The following is an 18263-nucleotide window of genomic DNA, read 5'->3' on the forward strand; positions in this document are numbered from 1 at the left end:
GGACATGTTCAGCACAACTTTGTGGGCTGAAGAACCTGCATTGTGTTGTCGGTTTTATATGTTTCTAAAAAAAAAAATTGAGGTAATCATATTTACCTCAACCTATCTGAACTGGGTATATGAAGTATGTTTCAGTTTACCACATCAAAACAGTAGCAACTATCTGGTTAAATTTTAAATGTTTCATAGCATAAATTCTTTAACTTCATTGTCTTTTTCTTCAGGCAGACTGTTTTTAACTACCCATTGTATTTCATTTGTATATTTAAGTTTACCATTTGCATTGACGCAGTATAATTTGGTAAACTCTGAAATAACTTGATCAAAAACCTGTTTACCTCCTGCAGACAGTTTTGCTTTTTAAAAAAAATGCTGGAGATAGTTTAACTGCCAAGTCAGGAAAGCAAGCTTTGTACTAGTGTCTTCATCCATGATCCAAAATTAATTTGGAAATATCAAAACTAAATTGCTATTGTGTCTTGGGTCTCAGGATTGATTGTAAGTAGTTACTGGTAGATATTGCATGGGGAGGCTATTTCTACTGAATGTTTAACATCGCATGATGAAACATAATTGGCACTTGCAAAGAAAGAGATAGTACTGCTGCACAACTAAGTACAACTTCTGCAAGTAATTTTGAATTTGAGAGTGTTGAAATAATCTTGCTGCGAATTGGAAATTAACCCTTATTTTCGCAAGTTATCAATTAGTTAATCATTAATACAGAAAAAAAGGGAGAGGCTTGGGGAGAGTGTTCCAACGCTTAAGAGCTGGAGAAGTGAAGAAAGAGTGACACTGTCAATTGCATTTGATCAGAGAGGACTGATTTACTGGTGGAGATGTGCAAGAGGTTCACATGGCTAGGTAAGGGGTGATTAGGACATGATCAGGGAGAGATTTTCAAGCAAGGGAATAAATTTCAATGTAGCTTTTTTTCCTGAAAAGGAACAGTGTAGGTGTCAATGTTTAGAAGGATGATTACTGAGTAAGATGATGAAAGTTAGAATGTTGGCAGGTAGAGTTTTGAATAACCTCAGGCTTTTGGTGAGTGGAAACCTGTCTCTGGAAGAAATAGTTTTGAGGTCAAAGATGTGGATGAGAGTTTCACCAAAAGACAAGCTGAAGATGTGGTGCAGTATGGGTGAATGGTGGGGTATGATGGTTGAATGGTCGGTTCAGTTCACAAAATGTAAAGGAGAGTGTGGATTGCAGTGTGAGCAAAGTCTGTGGCAAGGACTGAGGATAATTCCCAGTTTTTAGTTGGAAATTTCCACTCATCTAGAAATGTTATTAAATGAACAAAAAGATGGCATGATAGTAGAGGGACCATTAGAGATAATAGTAAAGTGGAACCTATTGTCATTAATTTGCTATGTATTTTGACTTAGACTTACAAAACTAGTGCCAAATCTTGTAGCAAGCCAAACAACAGAATTTCAGTAGATACATATCAATCCTTTGTTCATTTCCTTTTGCTCATAACTCCTGTTTTTTGTGAAAGCCTCTGTTATTATATAAATGTACTCTTTGCAGAATCAGATATGACTGTACATTTTTGTTCATATTGATTTAAATATTTCACTTGTTCTTCCAGCATTGGTATTGTGTTCACTCAATGTGCAGATGCACTTAGTGTAAATCTGCATAAGTCGCAAAACTAATCAAATGTCTCAGGAATCTAATCCTTCCTCAAGCTATTATTTTCTACTTATTTTATCACTAAGGTTATTAAGTACTTATTAATCTTATTAAGGGAGATTGAACGTTTGGCTGAGTGATGTAATAACAATAACCTCTCACTCAATAAGACCAAGGAACTACAAATTATTTGTCAAACCTTCTTTCATTCTCTCCATTGGCATAACCTACTGCAATTCTTTGAGGAAATTACAAGCAGGGTAGACAAAGGTGAACAGTAGACCTGGTATACTTGGATTTTCAGAAGGCCTTTGACAAGGTGCCACACGTGAGGCTGCTAAGCAAGGTAAGAGCCCATGGAATTAAAGGGAAGTTACTAACGTGGGTGGAGCATTGGCTGGTCAGCAGAAAACAGAAAGTGGGAATAAAAGGATTCTATTCTGGCTGGCTGCTGGTTACCAGTGGAGTTCCACAGGGGTCAGTGTTGGAACCACTGCTTTTTACGATGTATGTCAATGATTTGGACTATGGTATTAATGGACTTGAGGCTAAATTTGCTAATGATACAAAGATAGGTGGAGGAGTGGGTAGTGCTGAGGAAACAGAGAGCCTGCAGAGAGACTTGGATAGTTTAGGGGAATGGCAAAGAAGTGGCAAATGAAATACAATATTGGAAAGTGTATGGTCATTCACGAGAAGATTCATAAGAATGATTCTAGGAATGAAAGGGTTACTGTATGAGGAACGTCTGACAGCTCTTGAGCTGTATTCCCTGGAGTTCAGGAGAATAAGAAAGAATTCAGAAACATTCTGAATCTTAGAAGGCTTGAACAGATTAGATAATGGCAAATTTATTTCCCATGGTAGGGGATTCTAGGACAAGAAGGCACATCTTCAGGATCGAAGGACGTCCTTTTAGAACTGAGATGCGGAGAAATTACTTTAGTCAGAGGGTGGTAAATCAATGAAATTTGTTGCCATGACAGGCTGTGCAGACCAAGTCATTGGGTGTATTTAAGGCAGAAATAGATAGGTTCTTGATTAGCCAGGGCATTAAAGGGTATGGGGTGAAATCAGGGGAGTGGGGATGATTGGAAGAATTGGATCAGCCCATGATCAAATAGTGGAGTAGACTCGATGGGCCAAACGGTCTAATTCTGCTCTTATATCTTATGGTCTTACGGTCATTTCCAAAGTAATTACACCTTTTGGACTCATCCTGTGGAATCTTCTACTGTTCATGGCACTTAGGTTTTAATCATAATTTTCCTTTCTTGGATTGATCATTTATAAAGATAATAAATTCATCTGTGAATTCCATACTCTCGGGATTTCTATTTCACACTGCAAATTTTTTCTCTATCCACTCTTGTGCTTGTTTGGTTTGGCACTGGCTAATTTGCTTTGTTTGCATTCTAGATTTAAAAGAGTATGTTTTCTTTCTATCAAAATCAATTTTCTCTGTGCTTTGTATCTGGAGAATATAAGTGTTGTCCTTTCTAGGGTGAGGAGACCAAAACTGCACCTACTAGTTCAGGGATTGCCTATCCATGGCTCTGTATAGCTGTCGCAAGAAGTTCTTAGGCACTTATTCATGCCTCTTCACTCTGAAACCCAATATACCATTTGCCATCTGAACTGTTTGCTGCACGGATTGCTTTCAGTGACTAATGTTTAAGGCAGCAACGTTTTTTGATGCATTGCCTTTGGGTAATCTAACACAATTTTTGTGTTTGCTATAATGGATAACATTTATCCATGTTTTTCTGTATCTGGTTGCTTTTCTCACTTGCTAAAATTGTATGTTACCTTGAAGCTTCTTTGCATTCTCCTCACAATTCATTTGTGTCATTGCAAGCTAAATATTCATGTAATTCCCTTATCATGGAAGACACATATAGTATTTATATTCTGAACAAGCATGTGGACCCTACTAGTTACTTATTGCCATTCCAGTAAAGATAAATTTATTCCTATTGTTTCTGACTTGTGAACCAATTCTCAATCCATGGCAACACATCATGCAATACCTTGTGCTTTAATTTCACATACTAACCATTTATGTGGAATTTCTGCGTCACAGCTCTTTTGCTTCTTCTACCAATTGCATTATTAAATCTTTCACAAATTTATCAAACACTATTTCCCTTTCAGGAATCCATGTTGACCTTGTTTAGTCTTGTTGACAACTTTGAATGTCCTGTTGGTTCATCCTTTAGAACACCTAGGCTAGGTTAAACATGCTACCCTCTATAGGTTAAGTAGAAAATGACAATCAATGCAGCCACTATTTCTCTGTTTCCTATTTGTACCCTGGCATTCAAATAATCAGGTCCAAAGTGCCACTAAGTTTCCCAGCGTTATTTTCTTACTAATTCTACTTTCCTTAATCAGTATAACTTTTCAAAGATGGTGATTGAGATTGGGTGTTTACATTTGGGAAGGCATGAGTGATTAATTCCTGTAGAGGCTGAGGACAAAGTGATTAACTAGGTACTAGTTGAAGTTAATTACACTTTAATCAACTGCTCACCCTCTTCAAATTCCACCATTAATTTTCTTTTCTCTAATCTCTTCTCCCATAACTCTAAGATATCTGTTCCTCTGGGTCTGACTTTTTGTGCTTTCTTATTTATGCAAAATGCTTCTCCCTTTGTGTCCTCTCCTCCAACAGTCCAGGATTTAAATGTCATTACATTTCACAACCTGTGTGTCTCCCACTGTGCTTCTAGAATAATTCTTTAAACATGACTCTTGAAGTTTTTTGGTCACTTGCTCTGGTGGCTCCAGATATGACTCTCAAAATTTTGACTGTTTATGTCACTGGGAATTGCATTGACATGATTCACCATATTGAAGGCCCTGTGTAAATGCAAGTTATTTATATAAATTTAATCTGCTATTTTATAGTTTGACTAAGGGAATGAAATCTCCTTGAACAACTACTAATACTACAATTTTAAATTTTGAAATTGATGTAAGAAAATTATAGCTGGAAGAAGAACTAGAGAATTAAAACCCTAGGATCTTTTAAGAAACAATTCAGTGGTGTATTTGCTTTGGAAGTAGGCAAGATTTAGGCATTCTATTGGATATGCAGTAAGACTACAGCTGCATAGAATTTTGCAAGATGCACATTTGGGGGGTGGGGGAATGCAAGCATTGCAAGACCAATTTTTAACCACAACTTGACAGTATGAATGTATATTGTTTTCATGAATGCAGTGAGGCACAACAATTTAAAGTTAACATTTATTTGCAGAACATTATGCTTGAAATAATTCACTGCTAAGCTTTAAGACTGGAACTTCTGCATTTTTGAGAATGAGGACGGCACATGATTGTTATCCCTGGTACCACAGTACAAGCAATAGTTTGAGAAAAGTTGCCCTATGTTTAAAGTAAAAGCCAAACAGGCATTTAACTGATACTTCTTCATTCTTTGCTGCTTTGAAGTATTTAAAATGTAGTCATATATTACTATTAAAGAATAAGATTACCTTGAATTATTTTAAGAATTAATTTTTCACAAATTTGCGCACCTGGGAAAAGCCATAACAGCCAGCAATAAGTATATTGTGCTTTTTATTGCAAATATATACTTTGTTCAGAAAATGCAGTAAATATTGTCTTTCTCAACATCATCAATACCATTCATGTTTCCTTCTTAAGCAATGCATCCATGCAATGTTTGAGCTGTTACACAGGACCCATCCCTTCGAGGTCTTCTCCACACAGCTTGTGCAAGGTAGAACTGAATTTCAGCGTAGATTCCCACGCTGAACAATACGGCAGTTACCAGCATTCACTGGGATATCTCCTCACGCTGGAAGAGCAACAGGTTCTGGGCAGCCCAAAGTGCTTTTTCATCAACTTGATGATCTTTCAGCAGCAGTTAAAAGATTGTTTCAGTCTGTACCCCATGAACAGCTGGGGTCCTCTATTACATAGCTGCTCGAGAAGAAGCTTGGCAATGCCATTTGCTTCATTTCCATGTGATTGTACAGGACATATGGCTCTAACCTTAAATCAATCAATCTCTCTCTCTCCCCCTCTCCTCTCTCTCTCTCGCACTTTAAAAGTGCCTCAGGTATTCTTGGACGGAAAATTCAACATTGTTCAAGTTTGTATAAAGAAACTGTAGGTGTTCTTTTGCTATTTGCCTCTTCTGTTAATGTCTTGCTTCTCCCTCTTCTTTCCAACTTCCAAACTATAATATTTCAAATCCTGAATGTGACATTTTCTGACTCGTATGTTCCTTTGCTTCTCCTGTGATACAATTGATCTTAAACACTATTAGGCTTGCGGAGCTGTAGCTGTTATCGTTTGTGAATGATTGGGTCGCTTTCACTAGTAATTTAAGATAAAATTAATTTTATTGAGTTGCCTAATGGTACAACCTAATTGTCCTAAAGCAAAACTTGATACGCTCAAATATCATATTCAGTATTCTATTTGAAAGATCCTTGATGTGAACCATCTGCTCTTTCTCCGGAGATGCCGCCTGATCTGCAGAACATTTTCATCTTTTACTGTTTACATTTCTGGTAGATTTATTTTGCTTTTGGATCCAGCTTTCCCACCTTTTGCCACAATTGACAGCAGATGGCGATATCATTACCTTTAACTCAATTGATCGCCGTCACTTCGATTATAATGTATACAGTATTATTGCATATGCTTCCTTCCAATAATAATGTTTTGGTATCAATATTCTTGTAAATATATACATTCTACGTGCACCTTATGAATAAATTAGCGGTGTACCACTGTTCTTCCGAAGAATAGCTCTTCGTAAAAAAGATGAACACAATTTTAAAAATACATAATTTGAATTGGGACCTCTACCGCCCTTCCCCATCTCTTTTTTTAACCAGCCCAGAATGTTCGTGCAATCAAACTTGATCCAACCGCTGAGCCCACCCCCGTCACTTCGCTCGATGCTATTGGCTCACGGGGAGGAGCCGCAGTCCGCATTGGTCTGGTAGTTGTCTATCACAGCGGGTAGGGTAGGGTGTGAGTTGCTGGGCTGGATGTGGCAAAATAGTCGGGCCTCCGAGTGATTAGGAGCCGCGCCTTAAACACACTGAACATCGACCGAAGGGCGACGGTAAGCCAGTGCTTTACGAGGAACAGGCGCCATGAAGCTGATGGTGGACTTCGAGGAGTGCCTGAAGGACTCGCCGCGCTTTCGGTAGGCCTTTGTTTTGGGAAGGGGCTGGGCAGTTGCCTCCTACTGGGAGCTTCCAGCAGTTCGGCGGCACAGTATCTTGTTCCGTACCTTCTTGTCACTTCACAACTGTGTGTGTGTGTGTGTTTGGGGTGGGGAGGGGGTACTTACTCTCTGTTCTCTTTTGTCTTCATGTTAATTATTTGTTCAAATTATCCGTTCCAGTCTGAATTCTAATGAAAGTGTAGTAAAAGGTACCATTAACCCAAAACAGGCGGTCAAACTCGCACTGCAACCTCAGCTATTTTAAAGGAGCAGTCCAGTTGGGGTTTGCCCACTTTAGTTCCAGTTTGTAGTGTAATGTTAGCAGCGTTATCACATTGTCTTTGTAGAGACCTGTTATGGTCCTCGCGCTGAAATCGTTTGGTCATTGATTTGAATTTTTATGGCAGGCACCTAGACCAGTTTCTTTACCAATTCATTATTTGTGATTAGTCAGTTGGCAGAAATTGTCTAACAAAAAGGTTTTATTTTGCGGGATTTCGAAAGCTGCAAGCATCACTTTTGGTATCGACCCAAGGTTATTATTTAACGCGAATTATGTTACAGTTTTTTAATCTTGTAATTTGACGTCTCTTAATAAAATTCAATATGAAGGTCATAATAGTCATGTGATACATTTCTGTTCAGATCTGCGTTTGACGATCTGGGATCGAGATGCTGGGTTCTAATTTAAGTCAATAGTGGTTGTGATTAATGAAAGTGAGTGGAGGTATAACGTTTACTGAAGTTCAGAATTTTTCACATTTAATGAATTACTGAGAGATAAAGAAAAGTGGGTTTGTTATTCGACTGGTGTTTACAGTACTCAAGCAAATAATTTTATTGATATCAATGCTGTTCCTTTATTTAGCCTACTGCTCATTTATCCATGTTATCTACTTTTATTATGGTATGATGGGCAAGTAAATTTGGCAACCGTTTTGCACAGCAAGATGACATAAATCAGTGTGTTGGATAAGCGGTTAAGTCTTTTGTAGAGTTATGGAGTCAGAATTATACAGCATAGTATCAGAATCAGGTTTCTCATCACTGCCTTATACAACATGACCTACCATGTCTATACTGACCATCGTCTAGTTATACTTAGTACACTTGCTTGCATAATTCCATATCCTCCCATTTCTTATTCAAGTGCTTGTCCATTTTTCCTGCCTGTTATGCCTGCTGGTGTGCATTGCGGCAGTGAAGATCCATAGTCTCTGTCTGTCCTTGGCTACTGGTTTTGATCTTGACAGTGTTCAGGGCTTCCTTCACTGTGGCAGCAGCGTCCTCCCGGTTTTCACTAATGTTAGCCATCTAAGTCCTAGGTGGAAACTTAGATATACTGTCGTACACAGATGTAGAAGGATTCTTCATTGCTGTTTGCTGTTTTTGTTTGACCAGTCAGGGTTGTTAGCCCTGAGCTGAACCTGCACCCATCAAAGCTGGAGAACAGATGGACCACTCTTAGTCTGGCCTCTACCTTTTGACCTGTTTGGCATGGGTGACCCTACTAAGAGCCAAAGCAGAAGGCCCTGACTCCAACCAGTATGGCTCTCTGCGTCACTGAGGCGCACAAGCCTCCAAGCCATGACAAAGTTATGGTCCTCTTGGATCTCTGTTCAGATCAATCTTAAATGTTGCTGTCCTTACCTCTTCCACCACAGACTCTGGCAGCACATTTTGGATATCTGCTCTTTGAGTGAAACATTTACTTCTCACTTCCCTTTTAATCTACTCTTCCTCACCTTAAACCAATAGCCTCTTGTTTTAGACATCCCTATCATGGGAAACAAATTTGGACTATCGACCCCTTTTTATGTTTCCCATAATTTTATACTCCATACCGCTATTGTGTCACCTTCGTTTAAGTCTCCTTCACTCCAAGGGAAACAGGCCTAGGCTATCCAGTCTCTCATAATTCACAGCCTCCAATCCAGGCAACATCCATGCAATCCTTTTCTGCACTTTCTCGAGTTTAGTTGCATGTTTCCTGGAGTGTGGTTGCACCAATGTTTTCTACAACTGTGATGTGACATTCTAGCTTTTGAACTCACTGCCTCAGCTGATGAAGCACACATGCCGTATGCTCTCTGTGTTGCTTCTTTCAGGGAACTATACACATATACCCCAAGAGATTTTCTATTCAACGGCACTCCGCAGGGTCATGTCTTTTTGATATGTCTTGGCTTGGATTAACTTCCTAAATGCATCATTTCATATTGGTCTTAAAAAATGTTTAAAAAAAAATTCCATCTTACCCAATTTCTGAGTATACCACTGTCCTGTATACCACTAATTTCAGTCGCATCTGCAGAATTGTTGATCATGCCACCTACATTGTCACCCAAATCTATTTTTTGATGAACAAAAATGCAGCACTAATCTCTGTGGTGCACCATTAGGTACCAGTCTGCAAATTTGCAGAACAACCCTTTGCCTTCTATCATCAAGCCAATTACGGGAACTTGCTGCCCTTGAGCTCTTCTTATTTTGATGTTAAAAGCCTGCCACTTGTGAACTGTCCCTTCAAATAGCTTTAGCCAATCAGCTTCTAGAAGTTCCTGTCTGATGCTATTCACTTTGCTGGACCTGGCCTCTCTTCCTGCCTATGTTGTTAGTACCCATATGGACTATATCCCTTGGTTCCTCATCCACCGCATTTAGAATGTTCTGACTACAGATATTTTTTGTCCAGCACATAGGGATAACAGATTGAGTTATTAGTTGTATTATACCTCTGAGGTAGGAGTAAAAGCAAAAATGTTCTGTCTTCCAACTTTGAACTTTAAAATTAAATAGTAATTTGGAACCAAACTTTGGTAAATTTTCTGCTACACTACAAAGACTGTGCACAGATATTAGTAATTTTGGTCAGAACCTTTGGTTCTGAAGGTTTCAAAAAAAGGCATGGTTAACTTAAAATGTCCTGGTGTAAACCCACTAGTCCAGGACATTAATATGTCTTTACTGGAAAAAGTCTTCAAATTTGAAATAAAAGCTCATAAACCAGCAGGTTGAATTATCATTACAGGGCAGTTAGCCAAATATCTGTAGTGATGTTATTCTCTTCCATCTCCATGCATACTCATAATCTTGTTAACAATCTTGTTATTTTAAATGCATGCAGTGTGGTTTTCAAGTTGTCTGTTTAAAGCAATTAAATTAAATAGTTTATTTTTAGATTAGTTTAATTATAAATGGATTTAAGATGTGAGTGAATGGAGTAGTGTTCCATATTTTTAGGCAAATAGGGAAAATCTTTACTTATAGATATGGCATGGTTCTGGAGAACTGGAAATTGCAAATGCTACTCCACTGTTTAAGAAGGGAGGGAGGCAGATGATAGGAAATTATAGGCCAGTTAGGCTGACATCAGTGGTTAGGAAGATGTTGGAGTTGATTATTAAGGATGAGATTTTGGGGTATTGGAGGCATCATGAGCAATATCTTGCTTGACAAATCTGTTGGAATTTGAGGAAATAACTAGCAGGATAGACAAAGGAGATGGTGGATGTTGTGCCCTTGGATTTTTCAGAGGGCCTTTGATACGAGGCTGCTTAGTAAGATAAGAGTCCATAATATTACAGGAAAGAAACTAGTATGGATAGAGCATTGGCAAAAATTGGCAGGAGACAAAGAGCGGGACCAAAGGGTACATTTTCTGATTGGCTTTTGGTGACTAGTGGTGTTCCTCGGGAGTCAGTGTTGGTACCACTTCATTTTACGTTGTATGTCACTGATTGGGATGATAAATTGAGGACTTTGTGGCCAAGATAGTTAGAGGGCAGATTGGGAATATGGGCAAAGAAGTGGCAGATGGAATATACAGTGGCATGCAAAAGTTTGGACACCCTTGGTCAAAATTTCTGATACTGTGAATAGCTAAGCAAGTAAAAGGCATACAGTTAAAGATGAGACATTTCTTTAATATTTTAAGCAAGATTACTTTTTATTTCCATCTTTTACAGTTTCAAAATAACAGAAAAGGAAAAGGGCCTGAAGCAAAAGTTTGGGCACCCTGTATGGTCAGTATTTAGTAACACCCCCTTTGGCAAGTATCACAGCTTGTAAACGCTTTTTGTAGCCAGCTAAGAGTCTTTCAATTCTTGTTTGGGGGATTTTTGCCCATTCTTCCTTGCAAAAGGCTTCTAGTTCTGTGAGATTCTTGGGCCGTCTTGCATGCACTGCTCTTTTGAGGTCTATCCACAGATTTTTGATGATGTTTAGGTTGGGGGACTGTGAGGGCCATGGCAAAACCTTCAGCTTGTGCCTCTTTAGGTAGCCCATTGTGGATTGTGAAGCATGTTTAGGATCATTATCCTGTTGTAGAAGCCATCCTCTTTTCACCTTCAGTTTTTTTTTCAGATGGTGTGATGTTTGCTTCTAGAATTTGCTGGTATTGAATTCATTCTTCCCTCTACCAGTGAAATGTTCCCCGTGCCACTGGCTGCAACATAAGCCCAAAGCATGATCGATCCACCTCCATGCTTAGCAGTTGGAGAGGTGTTCTTTTCATGAAATTCTGCACCCTTTTTTCTCCAAACATACCTTTGCTCATTGTGGCCAAAAAGTTCTCTTTTAACTTTGTCAGTCCACAGGACTTGTTGAAAATGCATCAGGCTTGTTTAGATGTTCCTTTGCAAACTTCTGATGCTGAATTTTGTGGTGAGGATACAGGAAAGGTTTTCTTCTGATGATTCTTCCATGAAGGTCATATTTGTGCAGGTGTCGCTGCACAGTAGAACAGTGCACCACCACTTCAGAGTTTGCTAAATCTTCCTGAAGGTCTTTTGCAGTAAAACAGGGGTTTTGATTTGTCTTTCTAGCAATCCTACGAGCAGTTCTCTTGGAAAGTTTTCTTGGTCTTCCGGACCTCAACTTGACCTTCACCGTTCCTGTTAACTGCCATTTCTTAATTACATTACGAACTGAGGAAATGGCTACCTGAAAACGCTTTGCTATCTTCTTATAGCCTTCTGCTTTGTGAGCATCATTTATTTTAATTTTCGGAGTGCTAGGCAGCTGCTTCGAGGAGCCCATGACTGCTAATTGTTGGGCCAAGGTTTGAGGAGTCAGTGTATTTATAAAGCTTTGACATTTGCATCACCTGGCCTTTCCTAGCGATGACTGCGAACAAGCCATAGCCCTAATAAGCTAATTAAGGTCTGAGACCTTGGTAAAAGTTATCTGAGAGCTCAGATCTCTTCGGGTGCCCAAACTTTTGCATGGTGCTCCTTTCCTTTTTCTCACTCTAAAATTGTAGAAAACAAAAATAATACACTAATCTCGCTTAAAATGTTGAAAAGAATGTTTCATTTTTAACTTTTGACTTTTGGAGATCAGTTCATCTTCTACTCACTTAACTATTCACAGTAACAGAAATTTTAACGGGGGTGCCCAAACTTTTGCATGCCACTGTGCTGTTGAGAAGTGTATGGCCATACACTTTGGTAGAAGGAATGAAAGTGTAGAATATTTTCCAAACAGGGAGAAAATTCAAAAATCGGAGATGCAAAGGGACCTGGGAGTCCTCATGCAGGATTCACTAAAGGTTAATTTAGAGATTAAGTTGGTATTGAGGAAGGCAAATGCAATATTAGCATTCATTTCAAGAGGGCTAGAATATAAAAGCAAGGATGTAATGTTGAGACTTTATAAGGCACTGGTGATGCCTCACTTGGAATATTCTGATCAGCTTTGTGCCCCTTGTTCATGAAAGAATGTGCTGACAAGAATGGTTTCTGGAATGAAAGAGTTATCATTTGAGGAGCATTTGACGGCTCTGGACCTGTACTTGCTGCAATTTAGGAAAATGGTGGGGGGGGGGGGGAATAATAATTAAAATAATTATTGAAATCTATTGAATGTTAAAAGACCTAGATAGAGTGGCTGTGGAGAGGATGGGTCCCCAGTGAGGGAGTCTAGGACCAGAGCAGAGGAGACAGCCACAGCATCGAGGCATATGCATTAAGAACAGGAATTAGAAATTTCTTAAGCCAGAGAGAGGGTGGCAAATTTGTTGCCTCAGGCAGCTGTGGAGGCGAGGTCATTGGGAATATTTAAGGTGGCGTTTGATAGGTTCTTGATTAGTCAGGCATGAAATGTTACTATGAGAATAGGGGAGAATGGTGTTGAGAGGGAAATGGATCAGCTATGATGAAATGGCAGAACAGACTCGATAGGCTGAATGGCCTAATTCTGTTTCTATGTCTTATGGTCCTATGGTCTAAGTAGAGTTGGTTCAAAATTATTGAGAAATTAAGATGATAAGGATTTTACTTTTAATTACATGGAAGGTTAACATTGATTTCACCTCCAATTGCTTTTACGAAGGTGTTGATTTGCCACCTTGTGCTGCTTCTGCCTTCTGTGAATTATATTCCTACAGGGCTGATCAAGCTCTCGGATTTTGACTCAACAGCAATAATGTCTGACTTTGAGGGAGCTTCAGGGTGGCACAGTTCACTTGTGCCTTTTTCTTGTGTTCTTCTAGGTAGCAGAGTTATGGGCCTTGCAGATAGTGCAAACTGCAGTTACCATTTACCTGGAAGGGAGTGGAATAATCATTAAAATTATTAAAATAATCATTGGACAGCTGATCAGTTGGGCTGTTTACTCATGATTTTCTCAAGATTCTTGAGCCTTGTTGGATCAAGACGTGGAGTGAATTCCATTGCACTTCCTGAGTTTATAGATTGTGGAAGCCTCCGGAAGTTGAGAGATGAATTACTTTCTCCAGAATGTTATCAATAGTCAAATAGAAGTAAAATTATTTGCCAGCACAAGGGAATCTAACTGTTGTAATCAAAATACAGTCTTAAGTTCTGGGGAGTGGGAAAACGTGTAATAATCCTATTGTTATCTGCTGATTATGACAGTTACCCCGTAACTGGGTGTCAAACCAGCAGAGAAAGAAGAATCCGTTGGAGTCTGGTGGTACCAAAAACTAAAGATGTTTATTAGTAAACTACACAGTACAGTATCAAAAATGCAAATATACATATAAAACAAGTTAGCAATAATAAACTTAAAAGTGTAGGAATAATAATAAGCAATAATAAACAAGCTCTATCAATGTCTAGGGGTAAATGAATTGTCATAGAAAAGTATAAAATTCAGTTCAGTTCTTGTGTGCTGAGGTAGTTGTGGTTGTTATATTGTAATCGTTGGAGAGAGGGAGAGCAAGCGAGATATAACAGCTGCAGCAGGCAAACCTATTGCTTTCTTATTCCATCGTATCATTGTGGCCATTCAGTTATGACCCCTGTGTCCTTCAGCTAGACCGTTCTTCTGTGGTGGACTCATCACTCTGGCATGAGTAGACACACACACAAGTCCCCACCGGCCCCGCCATAACACTGTGAGCTTTATTGACCGATCTCCTGATGCGGTCTCCAAAACCCGCACCTTTCTGTGGGTTCACAACACTCGATCGGTGTCCTCTGGCTTGTCTGAAGGGTGTCTCTCCCGACCTGTCTTTTATCCCTACTAACGGGGTCTCAGCTATCCATCAACTCTGAATGACTGTGTCCATCAAATTAGGCCACTCCTGCTGTCTCCTGAGGAATGTTAACGAGCAAAGTAAAGTCCTTGTAGTGAAAGGTAAATAATCCAGGAAGAATCAAAATACAATAAATCAACAGTCTCTCTCTTCCTCTTATCTGCAGCAGGTGTTCTTGCCTGGGTGCACGTGCGCGCGCGCTCTCTCTCTCTCTCTCTCCCCCTCTCTCCCCCTCTCCCCCTCTCCCCCTCCATAACAACAGCAATAGGTCATAGTTCTTGGGGGGGGGGTTGGGAATGGTTAACTCTGCACCCCATTTCCATCAGGTCTGTTCATCGCTCATAACAACTACAAATCACTTGAGGCAATAGATCTTGTCATTATTTGGAAAATGAAAGTCATCATGTAACCAAGGAGATTTTTGTTTGTCCAGTGAATATCCTAGTGAAATCTAGAAAAAATGGTATAACCATTTTTTCCATGAATGTTACAAAATAAAGGTTGGTTTTGTAATACATCTATCATTTCCTTGTGACATAGTCTCAATATTTCATATAGACAAATGGAGGAATTTGATTATGAAAATTTTAATGTCGACTGACATAAATGCCTTAAGATTGTTTGAAACAGTAGTGTTGTAAGATGTCTTGTCTGTAAAGTAATTGCAGTGAGTTTTGAAGATTTTCCTGTAACTACTTAGCAAAAAACATTGATTTTAAGTGCTGCAGTTTTATCAGAATGTATTTCTTTGCCTCGTTGCCTGTCACCAGCTTGATGGATTTGTTATGCAAAAATGAATCCACATTTTGGAAAATTACCATGGGCATGACATGTACAGTTTATCTCCATATTGTTGCAACATTTGCAATATACTTATTTGGAGTTTACTTGCCAAAGGTTGTTATATAATACAAACAGCAAGTCCTTTTGTAAAATTCTCAGATTTAATTATTTTGTAAACTCAGATTATTGATTTGGTAAAGGCTTGGAAGAAACCATAATTGCACATTGTTTTGTATTATGTAGGTACAATATCTAATTAGCCAGTTAACAAGCAATTCTGAAGTGGTAAATTGATTGTATTATTTAAGTTCAAAGCAGTTGTAAGAAAAATAAAATTTGTGTTTGCTATTGGAATCATTTGCATGATTGTTGGTAAGGTTACTTCATTCTCCTGCATGCAGTTCTTCAAAAACAGTGTGGAGATTTCAGTAATATTTGTTAGGTAGTGAACCTGGAGGTAGTTAAAGTAGACATTTGAAGCTCAGGAATTTGAACGCTTGCACACAAAACCATGTAAGTATGAACAAAACATGTTCGTTGAGCAGCAATTATTTTAGTTTTAACATTCCAGCATTGTCAGAGTTTGATTTTATCAAATATATTTTTCTTATAGCTGAAAATCACTCAAATTTCACAGTGGTAATTTTTGCGAATTTATGTTTCTCAGACTTAATTTTTGCTTAATTAAGTCAAAAAGCATAAGCATACACTGTGGTTAAATCTTCTTTGAAAGAAGAAGAAAGAAGAATCTCTGGAGTCATTGGGACGCCATCGTGACGGCGTTTTTTTTGGCAGACTTTCTTGTTTTTATGAGGCTGAGTTGCTAATTCGACGCTCAACACAGCACGGATGGAAAGCATGCAAGGGAGCCGGCTGAATTCAAACTTGGGAGCCTTCACTCCAAAGCCTGGCGCTGATGCCACTACGCCACCAGCCGGCTTTGAAAGAACAAGAGCGCTTGGGTATTCTGAGTGTTCTTGTAACAACATAATTGATAAGCTAAAGTATGAAAATCACAAGATGTAACTTTTGTATTCAACTAGAAGATGTTTTAATTTCAGTATGTTCCAAATACCCCTTTCTTTGTTTACTGCTTCTGGTTCTTAGGTTTGCAGCCATTCTGTAACCATGCAGCTTCAAATCCAGATTTGGAAATCTCTTCATAGTAAAACCTTTTCTGTTCCAAGCTTTATTATTCTTTAGATATTCCTGAGTTGTAAGGAGAGCAAAACTTGTTTTCTTAGTTCTTGGTGATCATTGAATTCTGGGAAGGGAGCAAGAGATGTTCAGGAAGAATGAGATTTTTTTTACTGCATAATATCACTTCGTAGGACGTAAAATGTATAAAAATCCCTTTTTATTGTAGAAGCAATATTGCAGTTTGCAGCAGCAGATCAAAGTAATTGGTTAGAGAAACAAAACCAAATGGTAACTTCAGTGTTGCTGTTTGCTGCCCCTTCCCCCCAAAATTTATCTATTTCTATTGTTTATTACAGAAAGAAAACCCGGTTGCTATGATTTGTAATGGATGATGCATATTTGCTCTCTTTGGGGTTATTTTGTTTATCATGTTTGCAAATGTGTCTGAGGCTTAATGTATGCAGAGAACAAGAAATAGGTCTTGTATTTCTGGTTGTCTTCCCCTTTCCTTTGAAGTCCTGATGTTGCCTGAACTGCTGAGTTCCTTCAGCATTTTGTATGGGTTGGTGTGATTTCTAACCAGGCTCTATTGAGACAAATAGTAATTTATTTCAGCAAAAAGTGTTTTTTCTTTTTTTATCTCAGACTGAAGTAAAATGGAGGTGCTATAATTGTCATATTAAAGGGACATTTCTCATGAGCATCTGTTTCTCTCCAGCAAATAGGGTAGTAGTTATTTATAGATCTGGTGAATAATGAACTTGCAGTTTCCAATGAACAATTTGAATGGTATTTCATCTTTAATAGTCTTTGCATTCCATTAACAAAATCAATGGTTAAAATCTTATGGCTTTATTCATTTAAGCAGCATAAAAAAAGTTCGTTTTTTTTTGTAACTGATTTGGGCAGAATCTGACATAGCTTTAATTACATTATCAGAAAATTTATAGTATGGAAAAGAATTTGAACATTTGTGAGTAATTTCATATATTTTGGTGTTCGCTCTACTCACAAGGTATTTACAGTGAAACTGCTCAGTTCTATTGTATTATGATGCATGATAAGATTAAACGCACCGGATTTTCAGCATTTATTTTGGACCAAAAAAAAATCACCTGGTGAACTTTTAGTTATCCACATATTATAACTGTGAGGCTAAGTACTGTTCCAAAGCCATATTTACATTTGCTGAAGACATCACTGTTTTTGGCTGAATCAAAGGTGGTGATGAAAGGAGGGAGGTTGAATATCTAGTTGAATGGTGTCACAACAACAGCCTCTGACTCAATGTTATCAAAGCCAAATAGCTAATTAATGACTACAAGAGGAAGGAATTGAGAGTACATGAGCTAGTCCTCATTAGGAAATTGGAGATGGAGAGGGTTAGGAACACTAAATTCCTAGCAGAGGGGATCTGTCCCAGTACTAGCACTTGAATGCCATTTTAAAGAAATCACAGCAGCACCTGTACTTTTTTTTAAAGAAGTTTGAAGACTGAACATGTCATTTAAAACTTTGGCAAACTTCTATACAGTGCCTTGTAAAAGTATTCAGCCCAACCCTTTAATGTAACTTAAGTATTGCAACCAGGTATTTTGAACAATTTAATTGAGAATTTTTATTTGTGAATCACATGCTCCTTTCTGCACGGTAGAGCCCAAAAAAACAGGGAAAAATGTAAAGCATAAAAAACTAAAAAAATTCAAAAACTGAAATGTCAACACTTCAAAAATATTAATCCCCCTTTGCTTAGTACTTCCTTGAACCATCTCTTGCAGCTGTTACAATCAGTAGTTTTGTTTTGGACAGGTCTCAATTAACTTTGTATAATATGATGGGGAGTGGCAGTGGACAGCAATCTTAGGGCCTTGCCAGAGAAATTTGATCTGGTTAAGGTCAGGACCACTCAAGGACATCAACTTTCTTCGTTTGCAGTTACTCCCATGGTTGCTTTGACAGTGTGTTTTGGGTAGTTCTCCTGTTGAA

At 38.5% G+C, this 18263-nt stretch overlaps 1 protein-coding gene across 3 annotated transcripts in view; it reads left to right on the plus strand.

The window, feature by feature from the left end:
- The first annotated feature begins 6643 nt into the window (after nt 1-6643).
- The window catches only part of LOC132378466 (arf-GAP with coiled-coil, ANK repeat and PH domain-containing protein 2-like), a 124399-nt gene continuing 112779 nt past the window's right edge, over nt 6644-18263 (plus strand). For all 3 annotated transcript variants that reach the window (XM_059945402.1, XM_059945409.1, XM_059945417.1), the window contains exon 1: nt 6644-6832. In XM_059945402.1, coding sequence (XP_059801385.1) covers nt 6780-6832 — 53 coding nt within the window. In that variant the 5' untranslated portion in view covers nt 6644-6779. The remainder of the gene's footprint in view (nt 6833-18263) is intronic.

Source organism: Hypanus sabinus, chromosome 2 (genome assembly GCF_030144855.1).
Source record: "Hypanus sabinus isolate sHypSab1 chromosome 2, sHypSab1.hap1, whole genome shotgun sequence".
In the NCBI taxonomy this organism is placed as follows: Eukaryota; Metazoa; Chordata; class Chondrichthyes; order Myliobatiformes; family Dasyatidae; genus Hypanus; species Hypanus sabinus.